The following is a 22,196-nucleotide window of genomic DNA, read 5'->3' as shown; positions in this document are numbered from 1 at the left end:
TCTTAAATTAACTTTAAAATAGTTCAAATGATTCACCTTCATTGATTTGTTGAACACAGAATAAAACATATGATTCGATTAGAATGACCAGGTATAAAGGATTTGAGGCAGCTTTGTTCAGAAAAATATTTTAGGAAACTTCAACATCGACAGTATATGAATTAAACAAAAATGACCAACTCAGACGGTCTCAGCTTCTCAGACGGACAAACTGAGAAGGATAGAAATGATTCAGGCCATAAATTCATACTTCTTTAAAAACAGGTAGATAGGTGTATGCTATAGAAAACGTCTTAGTTATTCGTACTATGCCGATGCTACTTTGATTAAGGGCATGGATATAAATATAGGTACATTACCGTCAAGAACTGAAAACAGTGACTCAAAAGATGGATCTGATCGTGTCATATTCAAAACCTCTTCAACATTGATAGTTGAATGTGTCTAAGGAAATAAATGACAACTCGTTGGTATTGAGCAAAAATGAAACTTCACGTGCTATTGCGAAAATTAAATTTCAAGAGGTATTGCAAAAACAGAAAAAACAAAGTAGACTTAAATATAAGAAAGGAACGAACGCTAGTGTATTACTAGAACACAAATTGGTGGTCCAAGTAAGTCCTCTAAAAATAATCGGCTTTGTATTTTGATACGCCAATGTTTTCAAGGGGGAGAGGTCATTGTTGAGTATTGATATGACTTGTTCAGTATTCTTTAGATATTTGGAAATGATTCTTCTTCGTAAATAGATTGAAACCTTGCTTGTAAACAGCTTCAAAATCTTAAGCGTCCCATTTTTTACTATATTTAAATGTCCTATTTTTATAATTGAATTTAGAGGTTTAACAACCTAGATACTTTAAAAACAAAGTTTAAATGCCGAATCACTACCATATGTTTTTGGGACTGGAAAGCTTTAATTTGGCAAAGAAAATGAGATGGATAATAAATTGGAAGTTATTGCTCAAGAACACTTGGTGGAATTCCAGTACGCAAATAAACTGAACTGAAAACATGCTTTTCTCAAGAATCTTCTGAATTTAAAAGAGCAAGGCAGCTGCACCAATTCGATTTAGAGCGTATTGGAAACAACATAGGCGTGGTCTGTCTTGGACAGAACAAAGGCAGATGGAGTTGAAACGAGTTTGCAAAAGAACATAAGATCATTGCACAGTAGTGTCCATGTTGCAGAAAATATGACTCTGTTAAAATGATTCAAGAATTAAAGTGATTATAACAGTAGAGTAAACTTTGAGCTTGATATGAAAGAAGCTTAGCATCAAAGCCTAAGAAACGATATCTCTTTTGTTAAAGTTCACCCTTAAACAGCAGCTTAGATTTAAATTAAAAATAATTCAGTTCAGAAATTGAGAAATAATTTCCTGTTCAGAACATAAATTTTCGTGTACTTATAAGAAATCTATGTAACTGCAGCTTAATCGTGGATTTAACGAACTATCTATTTAGTCTATAATTGTTACATATTTGGTTTCTTGAACCTTAGTTTCTTTTCTTTTCCTCATAAATCATGTATCTTCCGCTCTATATAATTAAAATAAAAGTCTGCTCCAAAGAAGGAGCTTTTTTATATAATCAGATAAAAATTTTACAATTACATATTTTTATATCACAAATTATATATCACATTTACAATTATATATCACAAAATAATTTGCATAAAGAAAATTACTCACAACACTACTAAGGACGATTCCCTGGAGAGGAAAGTATTATGTCTACCCCGGGGCCATTAAACATAAGAAAAAAGAGAAAGGTTCCGTGAAACTTAAACATAGATCTAACTACATACATGTGTACTAAAACAGTGTAAAATACAAGATGGTGGCATGTAGCAAATAAGGGACGAGCTTAAGCAAGCCGACCAGTTTTACGAATAAACCTCAATGATAATCGCGATATGTTTCTGTTAATGTCATTGGGGAAGTCTTTATCACCATAGGATAAGGATATCTAAATAGTTGGTGGGTGGACATAAACATGGAGAGCTCCCCTGAGTGTCTCCCTTGGCACATATTTACCCTCCCTGCGTGTCTCGACTTGCATCGTTTTGGAACAGACTTTGAATTAATTATGAAGCCTACAGGGTTGTTATGAAATTTAATACCCCCTATGGCATTATCATTATACTACATTTTGGTAGTAATGTATTGTAAGTTTTTTGCCATAAAATCTTTACCTCTTTCTATGACCCGGAGCTGCTACATTTTGTGCAGAACATAACATTTTGGTCATCGTTGATGAACAACACATATCTTGATTTAGATTTTCTGGTCAATCTGTACCTTTAACTGGAGGTTTTTACCATTAAAGGTTTCACGGTTAAGCTTGAGAAATTCTGAGCAATTGATTTTGCCTTTTTGAGTAAAGAAGGCTGAAAGACATATAATTACAATAAAAGATAACTTACGTTTTCGGTGCAACTACCCTCATCAACACGTGTGGAAAGCAGGTGTGCACTAAAAATAAAAAATAGATAGCTACACATTAGCGCGCTGTAGAGCAATTAAAACTTAGAAAACCGCCAAGGCAATCACATGAGAAAGATTGCACAAGAAACTTCTGGCTTTCTAGAAAGCTTTTTTGAAACACTTTCTTGCAATTTGAAGCCAATTGCTTGGAAAGCTAAATGAGTGAATTTACTCCACCAAGAGCGGAGGAGGCTTTGCAGATATGATATAGGATCGAGAGTTTGATTTCAGCATAGTAGATTTCAGCGAATTTGAAGTACGGTCTACCTTTAATAGCAAGTAACACATAAAGAATGGTAACCGAGAATTGTATTATGAATTGCTTAAAAGAAATAATCAATTTGGTAGAAAATTAAAACACAAAGCACTTTGAAGATAGTAACATTATAATAAACATTTGATTTAAAAATTTACTGAAAGTTGTACTTAACATTTTACTGAACATTACATTTAAAATTTTTCTAAACACATTACTCACATTATATTTTGCATTTTACTTGGAACTTTCCTCAAAATTCTACTTAATATTATCCTGAGCATTTTACTGAACATCTTATTCAAAATTTCACTGAACATATTAATTGAAGTTTTACAGAACATTTCACTTAACATTAAACTGCATATTTACTTAACATTAAATCTAACATCAGACTAAAGCATGGTAAACGTTAATCTCTGTTAAATTCTTTATAAAATTTCTTTTTTCCTGCAACTCACCCTGTTGCAACTTTATTGATGTTGTTAGCTATCTTCTCTTGAAGGCTTCGTGAGTTGAGGAGGGTGTCGAAGATTGCCTGTTGGTTTAAAATAATAATAAAATGCTCATGGCTCAAGCCATTTTGTACTCATATGTAAAATACGGTCGCTGTTTGTGATTTGGTTAAAATTTCAACTATTAAATATATATATATATATAAATCAAATGCAAAGACCCGAAAATAATATTGTTGGTTAGGATATCATTACAATACATTCCCAGCAATGGAGTAGAGCAGTCGAAGGTTTTCCTGTAAACCTGTTTTTAATAATTTGAGTCCTACGCACAGACGTCTTAAAAGCTATAATATTTCATACGTAATTATCATAACAATCATATAGTTTTTCTGTTATCAAAACCAGGACACATTAGAATCAAGATACATATCACGCCCTCGTAATTATCAAAGCACGTGAGAATTGATCCTGGTAGGATATTTTCTTGAATAACTATTTGGATGGAAATGTTTCTATATATATATATATTCTAACAGGGAATTACGTCTGAGCACTAATAGCAATTTTGATGTAAAACCAATCGAAAATAATGAGCAAAAGAATATTATTCGCAGAAATGAAATTGAAGAGCACCCCAAAGTAAGCAACACTGTTGCTTCTATGATAAAGAAAAGTTCAAGGAATAACACTTCAAGAATCAAACATACATTGAGTTCACCATGAAGTGGAACATTCTGAGAGACGTCTATACTTTCCTGTATTTTCTTACAGGAAGAGACAGGCTCTGACCTAAAAATGAAAAAAATAATTTTTAAATCGCAGCATTGATTGAAAACCATGAAGGCAATACACATCATCAGCACATTCGAAAATTCGGGACCCTTGAAAAGGGATGCATAATAATCCAAATATGCTACTGCCTCAATATGTTATATGTTGTAGCGACCGTAAAGTGAGGCAGTAGCGAAACAGAGGCTCGCGGAGCAAGGGTAAAAATCCATACTTTTACATGATGTAAAAGTCTTAAACTGTTACTAAGAATTATAGTATGGGAAAAACCTACTTTTTGTTAAAGTGGGTAAACAAAGGAATCAGAAACTAACCGAACTTACCTTTGGTCTTTAGATTCGTTACTGTCTAATTTCCTTGGTCGTATTCTAGGGTTCAGTTAGATAGATGTTGTTAGAATACAAATATAATTGAAGATAAACAGAGCCAGCTCAACATAGAAAAATCAAAAGCATCCTTAATAAAGCATTTAAATTGTCATTTGTGGTTTGACACAAATAAGAAATAAAAGAAACAAGATAAAAATAAAATTTTCAGCAAAGATTACGTCCACCTTGATAACGCATTTGATCCATGAAAAATTTATTTAATTTTCTTTTTTGTTATAAAAATTGACAGAAGAAATGTCTTGTTTTGAATACAAAAAACATCATCTTAATAAAAAAACAGGATAAGAATTTTATAATACTTGAGAAAATAACATTTTAGGTATTTTTAGCACGAATACGACATTTGAATTGATATTGAATTGAATTGATATTGTAATCTACACTTTCCCAATAAATTCACTACACACAAATATTGCAAAAGAAAATGAACGCTAACTATTCTTCACATTATAGACTCTTCCTTCCGATAATCTTTTGCCTAATATGTTCAACAGGTGTTCTTTGAAACGGATGAAGATTGCATAATGTGGGCAAGTTATACTTCTATCACTTTAAAAATATGTCGCTCTTGGAGTGGGCTTACTGTGGCTATAATTACCCAAAAATCTTCTAAATGCTTAAGCAAAACCCAATATAACGAGAGTAATTACTAAAACTTCTGAGGTTCTTCTCGCAATCATCCAAGCGGCAGTGCATCCAGAAAATCTTTTATAGAGAGAATTTCTAACATATGCAGAAACACAAACTAATCTTTCTATAAATATACAAATGATTGAGTTGCATGATCTAACCCTCACATGGCAACTTGCTTTAGCTGCAGCTAAAAGAAGTTTGCTTTCAAGTGCACCTAGCCGCTAAATGATGTCAAAAGTGGCAGAAGTTCTGTAGCGCTCAAAACATCATTATATGTAACGACGAAACAGCGTGTGTAACGACAAAACACCATTATATGTAACGACGAAACAGCGTGTGGAATGTTTAAATTTGTATTTTGTATGAGTCAGATGGCCATAACGCTTGACTGTTCACTACTGAAAGCTTTAAAAATCAGTTATCCCTGCCTTCCAACATATCAACTAGATTACTTTTTAATACGTTCATGCAACTTTCATGAATTTGTACACAATTTAATATCGCAAAGTATTCGGTTAATTGAAATATTTCGGTTTCGGCTGCAACTGCTCTTTTTCAAACTTTAAACAATTGATAACCTTTCTGCGTAGATGGTTGGCCTCCTTAGTGGTGTTTGAAGTCGACGATTCTTTAGAAGGGGGGGGGGGGGGGGAGAGAATAGTTGCTGTCTTGTCTTCTACAAAACTGCCCTATCAAAGATCCATTGTAATAGCAACAAAAACATACCTTTTCCTTTTTGGTGATTTCAGATGATGTTCCTCAGCAACAGGTAAATTATGTACGTTTGGCTGACCACTGCTGTTATACTCAGGAGAAGCACAGGTCTTTTGAGAGGCTGAAATGCTTCCAAAATCTTGCAAAGGTTCAACTAATGGCCTTCCTGTCATCGATGGCGGAACGTTATGAGGCGGCTGCATCTAGGAACGATGAAGTCACGTATACAAGGGGTAAGTAATTAGCATGCAGAGTGATACTAGTATACAAAGATATGGAGTTAAAAAGGACAGGGGAGAGGGAAAGGCAGTCAAGAAGACTCACTAACAACAGTCACAGTCAATCAGGATAATACATTAATGACGTTTCAGGCATTGTCGGCAAGATAAACAAGTCCGACGGCAATAAGTGAGAATTTTGAGTATTATTCAAACTTTAAGTAACTTGATTGTATTTCTAGTGTTAAAACATCAGACAATTACAGTTCTTCAAGTTCTTTATAAAGAACATAAAGCGGGTGACACATACCACCACCCAAGCCTACAACGACCAGCCTACAACGACCAGCCTACCATGACCAGCCTACAACGACCAGCCTACCACGACCAGCCTACCACCACCAGCCCACCACTACCAGCCCACCACGACCAGCCCACCACGACCAGCCCACCACCACCAGTCAACCACCACCAGTCCACCACTGACAGTCTACCACTACCAACCTACCACTACCAATTCCAGTATATAACTACCAGCCTACCACTCCCAGCCTACCACTACAAGCCTACCACTACAAGCCTACCACTACAAGCCTACCACTACAAGCCTACCACTTCCAACATACCACTACCAACCTACCACTACAAGCCTACCACTACCAATTCCAGTCTATAACTACCAAACTACCACTACCAACCTACCACTACAAGCCTACCACTACAAGCCTACCACTACAAGCCTACCACTACAAGCCTACCACTACAAGCCTACCACTACTAGCCTACCAATTCCAGTCTATAACTACCAGCCTACCACTCCCAGCCTACAACTACTAACCTACCACTACCACCCTACCACTACAAGACTACCACTACCATTCCACCTTTTATTGTAAGATAAAATCATTTTAACATGTTTTCATCGCCTCTCTTTTATCATTACTCATCAGTATCCTTTTATCGTATTGCAAAATACACTTTGTTTTAAGTGGCTTCTCGTCAACTGTTTTAAGTTTACTGTAAAAGGGAATTTCCAATAAGAACAAGCTTTTAACATCTGTTGTTAATCATTCTTTATAGATGTGCAAAAGACTGACAGCGCAAAACCTCGAACGAGTTCAACCCTCCGTATGAGCGACCCGCTCGAATAAGTGCCCCCCCCCCCCTTCATCACCAAGATATCCTGTTGCACTAATATAGCAACTAAACGAATCCACCCAAACTTCCTTTTTCTCAACATTAGTGGAGGGGGGCTTAAAATATTGGTGGAGAAATGTTTTGGTAGCGTTTGAGAGAATACAATTCTCAGATAGTGGAACTACCAGACTGATCGCAGTTGCTAATAAAGCCGCTTGTTTTCTAAGCATTAATTGCTAGGTTTTTGTTTTGGATATTTCATCATCATTAGTTTATACTTTCTATGTTATGTCCTTTAAAACTCCATGTTAGCACTTTTTAATTTAAACCTGATTGATGAATTCACCTTTTCATTAATGCGTTAGTAGGTCAAATAAATCCTTCAGAACTTTGATTAAATCATTTCGTCGCCCCCAACATAGCAACATACGCTCAGTTCTTCAATAATAATATGTTGTCTCTTTTTGAAGTTGGAGGATAAACGCGAATGGCCTCGTTTGGGTAGAATTCGCTTAGGTGCTGCACCGCAGGAGATCTGGGGCAACGGCTTGCTTTATGGAAAGACGGGGGTCTAGAAAGCTTTCAACATTCCAAGCTCTATAATCAAGAGGGGCTCAATTTATGATTAGGAGGCTGAAGCCCTAAAGCTCCCCGCTTCCAAGGTCCCTAAAGGGTAGGTATGGGCGCTGCTATTATGCTATTATGCTACTATATATCAACGAACTGATTCAAGACCACGAGACAACTGGCGGCTTCATGCCCCCAGAAGCTGCGCCATAAAAGGCCGTGTGTATCTAATCCGTACGTAAGGTACAGACCAAACCCTGTTTACAGTATAAAGAGGATGATTTGGGAGAACTCAAAGCGATTAACTTGAAACTAATTCAAAGGGAGCTTAATCGGCGTAATCTCGTTACGACAAAACATTCCATGCATAGCCGAAGCCTAATCAGAAAAAAACTAGTTATACTGCCACAAGACAGAACAATGACAGAAAGATCAGATTGTTATCCATATTTTGTCAATTCTGAAAAGAAACTCATTGAGCATGTACTGAATAGACATGACTTCATTACACTGGCAAAGTAAAACAAAAACAAAAATATTTGTGCGTCTTATGAATGAACAAGAAAAGGTTTCAGAACTGTTTTTCCCGTAGATTCCCACAACAGTATTTGTTGTGGCAAAACGAAAATCAACCGGAAGCGGAATCGCGATTCGCCGGGACTGACGAAAATAGACAATATCACCTCCCTCCTTGATGTCGAAATTAAAGACGTTCACAAATTGCCAATTCAATACTGTCACACCCCCCTCCCCTCTTTGATGTCACCAATAAAAGCCCAAATCTCTACCTTGAAGCCTAGATTACCCTCATTTTATTCAAACGAAACCGTCTATGAGAACCGGAGCCCTAAAATAACCAAACAAATTAGAAATCAAAGTGGGTGTATTCGTAAAGTGGGTGTATTCGTAAAGTGGGTGTATTCGCAAAGTTTTACATATTTTCGTCATCTTCAAACAACTGGCTATTCAACAATCTTCATAAACCATATAGCTTGGCTGAGGGTAGAATGGGGATGGCTGGATACTAGAAAATAGTAGACCCTGAACTTATAAATCAACTTTCGCCGTTTCATTGAGGGTAGGAGGAGTGCTTGTACCGCAAGAAATACTGTGAACAGAATATTTCCAGATATTCTGCCCTTGCCATTTACCCAAACCCTCCCCATTTTACCCCAGTAGACCCTATTAAACAACAGCATATCAGCTCACGATAACCAACAACAAAGATGAGGAATCGATCTTCAAACCAGCTCTTACCATCTTCAAAGAAGCATGAAGTTACGTCATGACCCCACAACAGTTCGAGGCCGAATACTTGTCTAAAAGGTTTTGAAAAGGCTTTTGAACAAAAAATTTTTAAAGAGCTCTTCCTCCATGGGAAATGAATTTAAGATAACAATTTATTTGTGAATCAAAATTAAATTTGATCCTTAACTCATTTGCTCACCTATGCCCAGTGTATTAATTCTATTAATAGTGAAATGTTATCAACAGTAGAGGAAAAGGCCTTTCGAGTTCAGCGATAGTGGTTTGAAATGGCTACTATCTTTGTAGATATTTGTCCTGAAATAGTTTTAAAGTGTCTGTACAGAAAATAAATTGCAACATTTGACAGTGGAAACAAAGTGAAGCAAAGTGGAGACTTTAGGCCTCAGTGAAAAGTTGATCAGCTTGGACAAGGTCGTGGAGAAAATAACTGTTTCTTCTAAAAGAAAATTATCTATACATGTAGATTGCATAAGCAGTTTATGTTGACTCGTGTAAGAAAAAAAGTAAAAACTTATTTATATCAGTAGTATATCAATAGCATTGAGAAAGAAGAGAAAGAAGAGCAGTATTCACCCCAGTGCCCCTTTCATCTCCCCATCCGTAGAGATGTCCCCTAGTTGTCGTAGCTACCCTTCTAAAAACCCAACATGTTCACAACAGTACTGAAAATGGAACGAACAAATACAGAAAATTTCACTTTTTGCAAGGAAAACAAAATATGATATCGAAATGTATCTTCGGGTCATCTCACTTAACGTCTTTATTGAACTGAAAGCGTCGGTATATGAAGGGGCCACATAGCAAGAAGAGGCATTTTTTTCCATTCAGACCTGTTACCTAGCTTCAATGCCTGCCAACTTCGTATAGACAACACTAGATTCTTGCAAAATATCATTAGCACCGTTCTCTTATTTTCAATAATGTTGTTTTTCAGGCCTCGTTTCAGGCCTCAATAAACAGCCTCGTTTTGAAAACAAGTCGAATTTTCTTCTGTTACTTACATTGACCTTACACTTCCAGATTTATCACAAAATTCTATCCTGAATATTAATTTTTAGATTTTACATTCATTTTGGTGCTTGTAAGTGGAAAGAAAAGAAGACCTTTAGGATTTGACAGTTATTAACTGTCAAAAAGTGAATTGGGGTGCAAAATAACACATCGAATATCTAAAGCTTTTCCTAAAGAAGAACTTAAGGGAAAATTTTGATAAATGCCCAAAATCGAGACCGCAACAAACGTAAGGTGGCAAATAATACAATCAATCTTTCCTAAGTGTGGGGGGGGGGAGAGATGCGTTGTCTGTAACTTCAACAATACACTGTTTTTTTTCAAATATGGTGGTTGGGCGTTGGTTGGGCGTTGGTTGGGCGTTGGTTGGGCTGCAGTATACAAATATGAATAAACAGCTAGATACAGTGATAACTGATATAATGAGGGCGATTATGTGGATAAGAAGAAAGTATGGCTTGTCTTTGGGTCGTGTATACCCGCAGGACCGGACATTTCCTATCTTAATGGATATCGGAGGAAAATAACCCAATTTAACGTTTGGAAAGATTGGTATTGCAAATCATCGATCAAACAATTTTGTTATTCGAATAGCCATCACGATACGTGGGAGAAAGAGTAACTTTATTTGTTCCAACAAAGACTTGGCTTTTAATGAAATGATAAAAATCATGTTAGCTTCGTTGAGTACTTAGCTTAATGTGAAAAAAATAGGATTTGGGTTTATGGAGAACAGTCTTGATGGGTCAATGAGATCTTCATTGAATGATAACAATAGACGTCACTGTCCTGACTTTGGGATTTTGCCAACACTACTAAGAGACTTCATGCACAAAGAAAGAGGCCATCTAAAGCAAAGAAGGTAGGGGAAGCAGAGGTTCACGTTATTACAGAAAACAGCACTGTCAAGGTACCTGCCTGTCAGCCCGCGCCTACTAAATGCAAGCCAGGCACGACTGTATAACATTCCAGACTTATAAGATCTATTAGGCTATTATGGGAAGATTAGAGCGAAAAACCACATGAAATCACCTAAAAATCTAAAAATCTCCCTTCGACCTGAAAAACTCTCTTTCTTTTTAATACGAAGACAAATCACAACCGAAAACCTTTTGAACTTTCAACTGAATCAAAAAACGGAAGCCGCAAAGATTGCAGTGGCCGCAACCCGCCGAAAAATATTTCAGAAACCGTAAGCTGTAATCGAAAATGTGGTTGAGGCTGCGATTCAATGGTAAATCCACTGCTGCAGGAAGGAAAGGTTCTCAAAGCCGGGTGTATACCATCTTCTTAAAATGCATGTCACGAGAAAAAATTCAAATCTAGATAGATTTACCGCAGAAGACGCCGTAAAGTCTATTTTATCAAAATATTTAAAATCTAAAACTGCATTTGATTAAAAATCAATATATTTTGTTGGTCCCGGCTGGTTTCTCACACAGGCTGCCCATTTGCATGTGCTATTAAAGCGGACACCTTCCAGTAATGGACCCAATCAAACAACGGACACCATCAACGGACACCTTCTATTAATGGACCCAATCAAACAACGGACACTATCAACAGACAGCTTTTATTAACGGACATAATCAAACAACGGACACCATCAACGGACACCTTCCAGTAATGGATCCCATCAAACAACGGACACCATCAACGGACACCTTCTATTAATGGACCCAATCAAACAACGGACACTATCAATGGACACCGTCCAGTAATGGACCCAATCAAACAACGGACACCATTAACGGACACCTTCCAGTAATGGATCCTATCAAACAACGGACACCATCAACGGACACCTTCTATTAATGGACCCAATCAAACAACGGACACTATCAATGGACACCGTCCAGTAATGGACCCAATCAAACAACGGACACCATCAACGGACACCTTCCAGTAATGGATCCTATCAAACAACGGACACCATCAACGGACACCTTCTATTAATGGACCCAATCAAACAACGGACACTATCAATGGACACCTTCCAGTAATGGACCTAATCAAACAACGGACCCCATCAACAGACACCATCAACGGACACCATCGAGGGACCCCATCAACGGACACCATCAACGGACACCTTCCAGTAATGGATCCCATTAAACAACGGACACCATCAAAAGACACTTCCAAATGGATATCATAGAGGAAAAGACAAAGATTTGTGCAATTAACCTTCATTTAACGGACAGTCACTCCGGTCTAACAGGTGTCCGCTAAAAAGGTTTCATTAGCTATTCAGATTCCACGCCTGTCGCTGATGGGCCGTTTACATGGAGCAAATATGAAGTTTGTGTAGTCTAAACACATGATGTCGACCCTAAAAAACCATCTCTTTAACAGATAGATTTAAATAGCGACCGCCATCCCAATCCTGTAGAAATTGGCTGCATTGGAATAAGTCTACGACTCCTATAAAGTACGCTTTTTGAAAAAACTGTGTAAAAAAGCAGGGAGATGAAGCTGTAGAAATCAGTATTGCAGGTGATGGAGCGAGAGGTTTCACGATCTAAAGTAAGAGCAGTCGTAAAACAAGGTAGAATCAAAACATAAATGTTTTACGAGTTGTCAATAGAGCAATTAAAACCAATCCAGTAGAGCAATAGTAAAAATAATTATAGCTGTGCAAAAGGAGAGATCCAAGTACTCAACAATTGATTATTCATCAGAACAGAAGGTATGCTGATCAAAACATTACAAACAGAAAGAATAGTTCAGTGGCTGGAGGGAGAGCATTGCCACCTAGAAGAATATTCTACCAAACCTATTTTGACTAGGGTGGTTTTTGATGTAGATTTTGAATCTGAGTGTTGATCAGGCCATTTGGGGGGCTTTTCCGAAAAACGGGCGGGTTTTAGTCTTTTTGGGTGCTTTATTTTGTTTTACTGAATAAATCATCATTATCATCATTATAATAAATCATTATAATCATAAATATCAAATCATATATATCAAAATAATAAATCATTGCAATAATAATAATAATCACAACAATTATTATTATTATTTTATATTAATATTATTATTATTATTATTATTCTTATTGTTATTATAATTATTATTATTATTATCATTTTTATGATCGGAAAGCACCGTAAAAGTAATTATGTCAATAAAAATAAGTGAAGAAAATTGCTTTCTTTCCATATGGGTCGATTCCAATTCACTCAACATAATCGTTGCACGAATGCTCTTTCTGATTATTGTACATGTTAGAAGACGACAATTTAATACACGTGACGTGCGAATATAATAAAGCCAAATGGCATTATTCATTATCATATTTCCGTCTTGTATGACTATATTTCACACTTCACCTACTTGAGAAAGGCCAGGAAGGTACATAAAGGGAAAAGCTTGAAAACATTGACAATATTAGATTATAGGTCAGCTAAGAGAGAAAATTAGATAATCGCACGTACATTAGTCATATCTTCGAGTTATCTAAATATAGTTTGGCTAAATGAAGAGGACGTTAGATCTGACCAAAACATGGCAATTTAAGGCTTTTGTCACAAATAACTTAAAGCAAAAATAGATAAGACAAAGATTAAACAAAAATTTGAACAGAAAGAAATAGATTGGAACATGCAACTTTATAACAGTTCAGTTGCTACACGGAATACAAAGAAAATTTCAAATAAAACTCTTGAAGCCACTTTTTGATCATATCTATACTTTGCCGAAACAGTTGTGAAAACATTTTTTCATCTATTTCAGTTTCGTGGCATAATTTATTTTTCTCTTCCTTGCCTTACTAGGCAAAACATTACATTGTATCATATCATGATGACTTTTATTGTCTTGTGTTGTGTTGTGTTGTGTTGTCTTTTCTGTCTTATCTTGGGTTGTGTTGTGTTGTGTTGTGTTGTGTTGTGTTATGTTGTGTTGTGTTGTGTTGTGTCTTGTTTTGTAGTGTGTTGTCGTGTTGTGTAGTGTGTTGTCGTGTTGTGTAGTGTGGTCGTGTTTTGTAGTGTTTTATTGTTTTCCGTTGTGTGTTGTCGTGTTTTACCTTGTCTTGATAGGCAAGTAAAAAAAATAGAATAAAAATGTTCATACCTGTCCATCGTTGACTTGAATTTGTGACGCAACAGCAGCCAGAACTCGTTTGTACGACGTTGCAGATGATGGTCGGTCTGCAGGAGAAAAAATAGAACTACTAAGCACTGTGAGAAGAAAATAAAGACTTTAGTTTTTCTACCAACAATCCTGCTAATATTAAAAAAAAATTCCACCTAAATATTCTGTCCTTTGTTTTCAAGACTATGTGTACTGGCGATGTGCTTGCGTTGTGCTTGGGTTGCCATGAAAATTAGATGCACATGCAGTGTAGTTGTAATGTGCGAACCTTGAGATCTGCTATCGTATTGCTTGCTATGCACATGTGATATGCTGGATATGTGCTTGCAATGTGCTTGCAATGTGCTTGCACTGTGCATGTGACGTGCTTGCCAAGGAAAAGTGATGTGCATTCGATGTACTTGCAATGTGCATGTGATATGCTGGAGATATGCTCGCAATGTGCTTTTGTTCTACCTGCGTTGTGCTTTCCATGGAATGGAAATGTGCCTGCATCTTTTTATGTGATATGCTTTAAATAGGCATGAAATGTGTTTGCGTTGTGCTTGTGATGTGCATGCGATATTCTTGCAATTTGCTTGTGTTGTACTTGTGGTGTGCTTGCCATGGAATTGTAATGCGCTTGCAAGGTGTCTGCACTTTTCTTGTTATGTGCTTTCAATAAGCTTGAAACGTGCTTGCGTTGTGATTGTGATGTGCTTGCCATAGAATCGATATATGCATGCAATGTGCTTGCAATGTGCCTGCGTTTTGTCGAAGATGTGTTTGCAATATGCATTTGTTATGCTTGCGTTGTGCTTGCAATTCGCATGTAATGTGCTTGCAATGTGCTTGCATTGTGCTTGCATTGTGCTTGCATTGTGCTTGTGGTGTGCTTGCCATGGAAAAACTAAAAAATGGGCCTAAATCATCTATGTTCTAACTCCTTCGACCAAGAAACATAATTGATCGTTTTATATGTCTCTAGCTACTGACAATATTTGAGAACATGTGACTAGTAGCTAATGCTGAAGGTCAGGGCAAGGTTGCAAAAAGGCCAAGCAAGTTGAACATGCTATTCGCCAGAAAAGACGAAAAAGCTCTACCTCCTGAAATAGGGACGTGTTGAGTCAAGGGCAAACAGTGCGAATCCATTAAAAGCATACAAACTGAAATACATTTAAAACGTAAGGTAGACATCTGCCAAGAATGTTGTAGAAATGAGGCATCAAGGAGGACACATTCTTTACTTTAGTGATTTGACAAACATTAGCAGGTAACTGGGCAAAATTGTGAGCTGTGACTGCTTTAAAAGAGAACATAAGCTTAGCTTTATCAAGCAGCGTGCAAACATTTACTTTACATCAAAGTAAAGATATCCAAATGCCTGCTTCAAGGGTGACATGGAAACATGGCCTGAGATCCGTAACCGTAGCTTCTCTCAACGAGTGAGTAGTTTGCAGACTTTACAACCAAATGAAAGATTTGTCCCTGATAAAAAGAAGACTTTTGCTTGCGACAGAAATTTATCGAGAAATTTAAGCAGCTGTTTTTAAAGGTCTTTTTAAAGGAAAAAGCAACTTTTGATTCGGCAAATTAAGCAAGGAAGTAGGTCGAAATAACACCTGGAGTTGACCAAAGAGACCTGAAACCTGCACCTAAAAAGCTTTGTAGGTCAAGGCATTCTGAACGTCAGGAAACGCGTACTTTCAATCAAACAAAAAAAGCGATCATAACTTTTGAATTTTGGGTGATCCCCACATCTTAATTCCGACACCCACACATATCAACAAATTTCCTCGCAATCACTTCAACAATACTTTAGCTCTAGGTAAGGTCAATTATCCCCCGAGACTCGCTGTTCAACCCTTCCTCCATTCAGGACATGGTGATCACCCCTGTGTCAATTTGAATCGCTTGACCAATAGTTTTGAAATTTTCACTGCTGGTTTAGAAAATATTTTTGATTATTACATCTGACATTTTGTTCTCTGCGGAAAGTCGAATAGACAAAATACTTTGGATAATTATTTCAGATTTGTCGTGTCAATTTAAGAAAATGGAGAGAAAAGCTGACCATGCGCACTTGGCCTCATAAAAGCCATCAGCTATTCTACTATCTTGCTGAAAGAAGGACGATTCAAGCAGAGGCGGACAAGGAATTTCAAAGGCCATTCCACATGGCGAGAGAAGATTAGATCAAGTTAGGTGTCTCCAGCTGACTGTTCCACCAGCTTTTACTGATAATCTCACTGCACTATAAGCGGAAAAATGCAGCTGACTGTGCATTCTACATTGCTGCATTTTCTGAAACTTGGTCCTGATTGGTGCAGCCGCTGTCTGAAAACGAGACCCCGAATGCTCTGTTGATAAAATGATGATCTGTTAACTGCGTAGGAGTATCGATCGTGGTCATTCATCTCGTCATCGAGGTTAGCATTGTTCTTGTCTTTCCGAGGCTAATTTGTCAGAGATTTTGGGCAGCTCATCCCTTCGGCTTAATGTATAAATGTAAGGAATGAAAAGGACATGGTAGCAAGACTGCTGGACGGACTCAAAAAAATTCTCACGAAAAAGTGGATAAACGCTTAGAATAAAGAACACCACTACGCATCCAGGATAAACATCAATGAACATAACGAATAAATCATAAATGTTATGCTGATATTTCGCCCCGGTATGCAGGGCTTCCTAAGAATTACCAAATTTTTGTAACTCGTTGTTTGTTCTCAGTGCTTTTCGGTGTTTTATATTCTAAAAATGTTTATAATTAGGCTAACTTACTTGTTAAGGTCTTTGGCTGTCTTCCAACAGTCAAAAATCTGAAAAATAAGCAATGTATAGTTGAGATTTTGTGAAATCTTTGATGTCAAAAAAGAATGTTCTCTAGCCGTTAATGGGGAGCACTTTACTTTATTAAAGCTTTATGCAATTCTAGGCATAGGGAAGATAAAAAAGGAAAGCCTCTCGGTGCTCTAAAAACTTTCTTCATATGCTCGGTAGAAACAAAATTACCCAACAACTTCGCATCAATCATTTTAAAAACTATCTACGAACCGCATTTTGAAAATCGATAGAACAATTTGGGGTGCTTGATTTGACGTTTTTGTAGAAAACGGTCATGGAAATTTGAAGTTATTTTTTAGAATAGAAGTATCAAGATGGAGTTTTGCCCAACTTCTAGCGAAGCTGTCTTTAGTAAAGCAGCAGGGAGGAAGCGCACTCTTATATCCTGAATTGGGGAATAAATTCATTCTATACTCTTCTAACTACATATCTATTCATATATTTATCTAACTACTTTGCAACAATACAACATTTCAAAGACGATATAAATGGCAAATAGCTTGACTAGCCAGTGCCTATTACATAAAACAAAAGACTATATGAGAAAAACATGAACAATAAGATATAGGGTAGGGGTACAGGGTCATTCAAGAGGAGAATTTAATTCAATCCTTCTGCTGATTCCGAAATTGACTCTTTGTCAAGTTCGAAATTAATGAGTTTTCTCTGAAAGAAAAATTTTATATGAAAGTAATATCATTTCTAAATATCTTTATAAACCGGTAATAAACTTCAGATTGCATTAGTTTAACATCATCAGCTAAACAGGGGAACGTCAAAGAGGCTCGTTCTATGTATTAGACATATAAGACCTAATTTCAGGATTTTGTTATTAGGTAGACGTATTAATTCGAAATAGAATTTTGACTAAAACATGGTTCTCTGAAGATGGGCTACAAACCTACATGCAGCTGTTGATAAAGATGCTTAAAAACATATGTAGTGAGTAGGTACAGTCGACTCCGCTTATAGTCATTCTGCTTGAAGTCACTCTACTATTGAATTTAGCTCCGCTTACTGTCACATTTGTTTACAGTCATTTAATTTCAAAGCAACAATTGATTCAACTATAACCGGAGTCTACTCTATATCTCAACCAGGGCTGTAGAAGAAGGGGGGGCTTAGGGGGCTCAGTCCCCTTCTACTTTTCGAAGAGGGGCTGCGTGATCTCAATAGCCCTCTTGATAACTAAAAACTCAATAAATGTTGGCAAATATCACTACTTTAACTTCTTTATTTTCAAGATTTTTCCACATTTTTTACAAGATTTTTCAAGTAACAGGTAGACATTGGAAAATGATTTAACCCTAGATAAAATGGAATTGTAAAGAAAGTGATATTGAGAAGCCATGCAAACGAAAACAACTGAAACGTTCATTTTGTATACAATATAGAGAAAGCTCTCCCCTCTACATTCTTTGGCTCTACATTACTGATCTCAACACCTAGCCCCCTCCCCTATTCAAATTTGGAGCGTGCGCATTTAAACAGCAAAAATATCAACATTGAATACTGGGGAGGGAGGAGGGTGAGTGCAAGACTTCAAAACAAGATTGTTTTTCTCTTTGGGTACTTCTTTATTAACAGCATCTATACAATGTAATACCTTTTATCGACTATAAGGGAAAGATTTTCGTACGTTTTACAAAGTGGCCGGATACATTACACCATATTAGAGAAAAGCTGATCTTGCTTGAAATCGTAGCAAATCCAATTAAGACGAATGAAAATTTCATAAAAATATCGGTAGCATAAGCCAAGCTAAGGCCAGAGCAAAGATCAACAAGCAAGATACCTAAATTAATAAAATTGTTAGTTAATATGACACCTTTACAGTTTAAAGATATTCGGCTAGCTTCAGTAATTGTTATGACTTCTCATTACTTCTCCCCCTGATAATGGTAGCATTAGTACGTTAATACCAAAGATATTTCATTAGTTACAAGTGTTTATTCAATAATTGAGCTACCAATTACGAAGACAGCGTTGGTAATAAATCTTGCTTAGTTGATATTAAGAGAGTCTCGAAAATTTTTTTTTCCTTTGGCACATTTATGGACTTGTTTTTCTATGGGCTGATCTTGCGGACATAACACTGCCTGGCTTTTGTCGGTATCTTTCTATGATATTAAGAGCGAAGTTACGAAAACCTCTGCTTGTTTTTTGTTTTTCCTTTACGTGATTTCATTATCTTTCTAATTGTTATTCTATAATCTCTTGCTTTTCCGACTCATTTTCAAAATTTTTAATCGCATATTAAGCGGTAAAAATCATGAAAAACAAACAGCATCAGTATTGATAGCTTCATGACGTATCAAACTATTGTTCTGGTAAGTCGTTGTAATGAAGGCACCAGCCTTGGAAATGAAGGAACCATATCCTTTTATGTTTATAGTCGCTATATACAGGCTCAAAGCATTATTGATATCAAAACAAGGACAAAGAGGCAAGGAAATAGTTAGTAAACTGTGAAGAATGGATTAGCAGAAAGCAAAGTTGGTAGGAGAGATATGCTGTGTCCCTGTGTCAAAGAAAAGAAGAAATATTTTCATGTGAACGACTGAAAGACCGATAATTTTTTTTAAATAGAAAATTTTCTATAAAAAAACACTAGACCCGTATTTTCAAACTTGAAAATCTGCGTGAAAAATTAAGAAACTTTTGATGTTGAGATACCAAACTGTTGTTTACTTTGATTTTTCAAACTATTACTTCCGTGTTTTGAAATTTCTTACCAGAAATAGCAATATCTCTTCCTATTAAACCAATATTATAGCAAATATTCACAGATGAAAAGGAAAGCTTCCTTCTAAATGTTCATTTTCTATTGAAAAAGATATTTTGAGTTTCTGCGATAAATGTTTGCGTTTTCTTTATCTGTTGAGGTTAACAAAAATTTAATATAGCGACTGGGGGAAGTAAACTAAATAAAATCATGTTTTTGTGTTAAGAAGCTCGCTAAGCAACGTTTTGTGACAAAATGCAGAAAGCAGTGAAGAAATTGCTTACTGCATTTCTTACCATGCTTTTTGAAAAGACGAGAAATGTAAATCACGCGATTCGCGATTGAGAACATGGCAAAACAGGCAATGACTGGAAGCTTGACACAAAAATGCCAGCTAAGGATGATATTCTTAAAATTCTAAAATTCTATTCTTTAAAAGTTGCGATCCTAAGCCTAAATATTCTAATGAACAATTTTCTTATATAAAAGAGTGCAGAGCGATGCAAGATTGGGTTCACTTCGGTTTGAAATGAGTCTTATTTTCCTTTCGGTGTCACATTTAGCATATTCGTCGCCGTGTCTTCGTTTTTATTCCAATGTCATAATATAACAATTTGTCATCGTGTCCTCGTTTCTAATTCGGTGCCACATTTAGCGAGTTAGTCGTCCTTTCTTTGCTTTCCTATTAATACCACATTTAGCAGTTCTTCATCGCGTCCTCGTATCTAATTCGTTGTCACAGAGCTAGCCGCCGTGTCCTCCCCTCGATACTGTTTGTGCGTATCGATATGCGGGTTGGTCTTCTTGTTCTTCTCTCTTTGGTGACTTTTATCGAGTTGGTAGTCATGTCCTCATTTCTGTGCCACATTTAGCAAGATAGCCAATCGTGACCTCGTTTCCTTTTCGGCGGCATATTTAGCGACTTCATCTTTTTCGTCCTCGATTTCATTTCTAAGCTAAATTCAGTAGGTTTCTCGTCGTGTCCTCGTCTTCATTTCGGTGTCACATTTAGCGAGTTTCTTGTTGATCTTGTTTTCATTTTCTTGCTAAACTTAGAGAGTTTTTCGTCGTCTCCTATTTTTCACCATTGCAAAGTTAGCAATTTCGTTGTTGAGTCCTTCTGTTCATTTATGTGCTACATTTAGCTAGTTGGAATCAAACTTCAGAAAAATAGCGAAATCTTGGACTGAACCTTTTAGGCCTGGTTCAAACGTCGCACTTCTGATGTGCCCTGTTTGGAGCGACACTTCGGCATGTTTAGCGCGACTCCCGTTTCAAACGTCGAACTTAATTATGTCGCGCCAAATGGGTTTTAGGATTGTTACATGAAGTATCTTGGTTTAAAATTAAGAAACAGAGCAAAACGGCGACGAGAATCCAATGTTATGAGATTAATTTTCAAAATAAAATAAATGAAATATAATTATGCATTGAGTTCGGTACATGACAAGTTCGACGCTTGAAACCGTGCCGTGCTGGAGTCGTGTAGCTCGGCAAGCTCTGGCGATCCAAACTAGTTTGCCGCTCCTAACTAAATCTGCCATAGATTCAGACGCCGCGCCCCTCGTGTGCTTGATTCTCGAGTTAGGTTGGGCACATGAGAAGTGCGACGTTTGAACTAGGCCTTATTTGGCTTCAGACAAGCTCATGTGGAGCAAGTTGACCTTTTCGGAATAATGGCATTCTTTGATCCGTTACCAGTCAGCCATCGAGGTCAAGTAAAGATTGAACGTCCAAGAATATTCCTTTTAATTAGGGCTTAATACGCCGTCTAGGTGAACGACCAAACAGTCTAAGCCTAGTGACTCCACTTTAAACGTCTTTTTATGCAAAGAAAACAATTTTAACGTTCAAGGTCTTAAAAAGCCATGAATTGAAGGGAATCTTAAATTTTCTGCCCACAAGTGGTTCATTCATTAGAAGTGTCTCCCGTGAAACAGAGTAATGGAAAGGTTTCGTTACAAGCAAGATAAATTCTGTGCTCAAGTACCTTTTCAGTGCAAGTTACCCTTTCCTTTTTAAACAGTTTGACCAAACCCTTTGTTTTCATCATGGATAGACCTTAAACGATCAACCAACCAAAAAAGGAGGATTATACTTTAATCTAAATAGCAACAAAATTGAACAGTGCTACAAAATGACAAAAACGTTTACAGACCTAAAATTAAACTCAGTTGCAATCATTATTAATGAAATTCATATTGCAGATAACAATATAAAAGAACCATTACAAAATTACCTTTTTTATTAATTGATGGTATTATGAAGGGACATATGAGGGTCATACGATTTTGATTGTGAATCATGGCGAAAACCGTGAATCATGGCGAAAATCGTGGATCATAAAGACGATGTGTTGCACAGAAATATCATGACGAAATTTTCCAGTAAAATTTGCTATGTAAATTGCGCTAAATTGTAAACAAATAAAGATTAGAAACCTGAAGACAGTCACCTGTTAAAGCCACAGATCTATAAAAAAGACTGGATCGAGTCTCTATTGTGACAAGAGTGTCGCTATCCGAAAAGAGGGCCCCAGAATAGCCCATGGGGAAGAGGGCTTTCATTCTAACTCTTAGCAATGTTTACATCTGCACTGGTTTTTTCTTTTTATCACTCATAC

General features: G+C 36.7%; 1 protein-coding gene across 1 annotated transcript in view; it reads right to left on the bottom strand.

Annotated features, from left to right (window-relative positions):
* The window catches only part of LOC135685248 (uncharacterized), a 37,660-nt gene that overhangs the window by 5,038 nt on the left and 10,426 nt on the right, over positions 1-22,196 (bottom strand). Inside the window, exons 5-12 of the mRNA XM_065201118.2 lie at positions 16,786-16,823; positions 14,002-14,078; positions 5,741-5,931; positions 4,316-4,360; positions 3,911-3,992; positions 3,207-3,283; positions 2,429-2,477; positions 360-444 (exon numbers count right to left, since the gene is read on the bottom strand). Coding sequence (XP_065057190.2) covers positions 360-444; positions 2,429-2,477; positions 3,207-3,283; positions 3,911-3,992; positions 4,316-4,360; positions 5,741-5,931; positions 14,002-14,078; positions 16,786-16,823 — 644 coding nt within the window. The remainder of the gene's footprint in view (positions 1-359; positions 445-2,428; positions 2,478-3,206; positions 3,284-3,910; positions 3,993-4,315; positions 4,361-5,740; positions 5,932-14,001; positions 14,079-16,785; positions 16,824-22,196) is intronic.

This window comes from Rhopilema esculentum, chromosome 15 (genome assembly GCF_057945365.1).
Source record: "Rhopilema esculentum isolate cy_ngs chromosome 15, ASM5794536v1, whole genome shotgun sequence".
Lineage (NCBI taxonomy): Eukaryota > Metazoa > Cnidaria > Scyphozoa > Rhizostomeae > Rhizostomatidae > Rhopilema > Rhopilema esculentum.
Note: the sequence above shows the minus strand (reverse complement) of the source record. Positions and strands in the feature narration are given on the sequence as shown.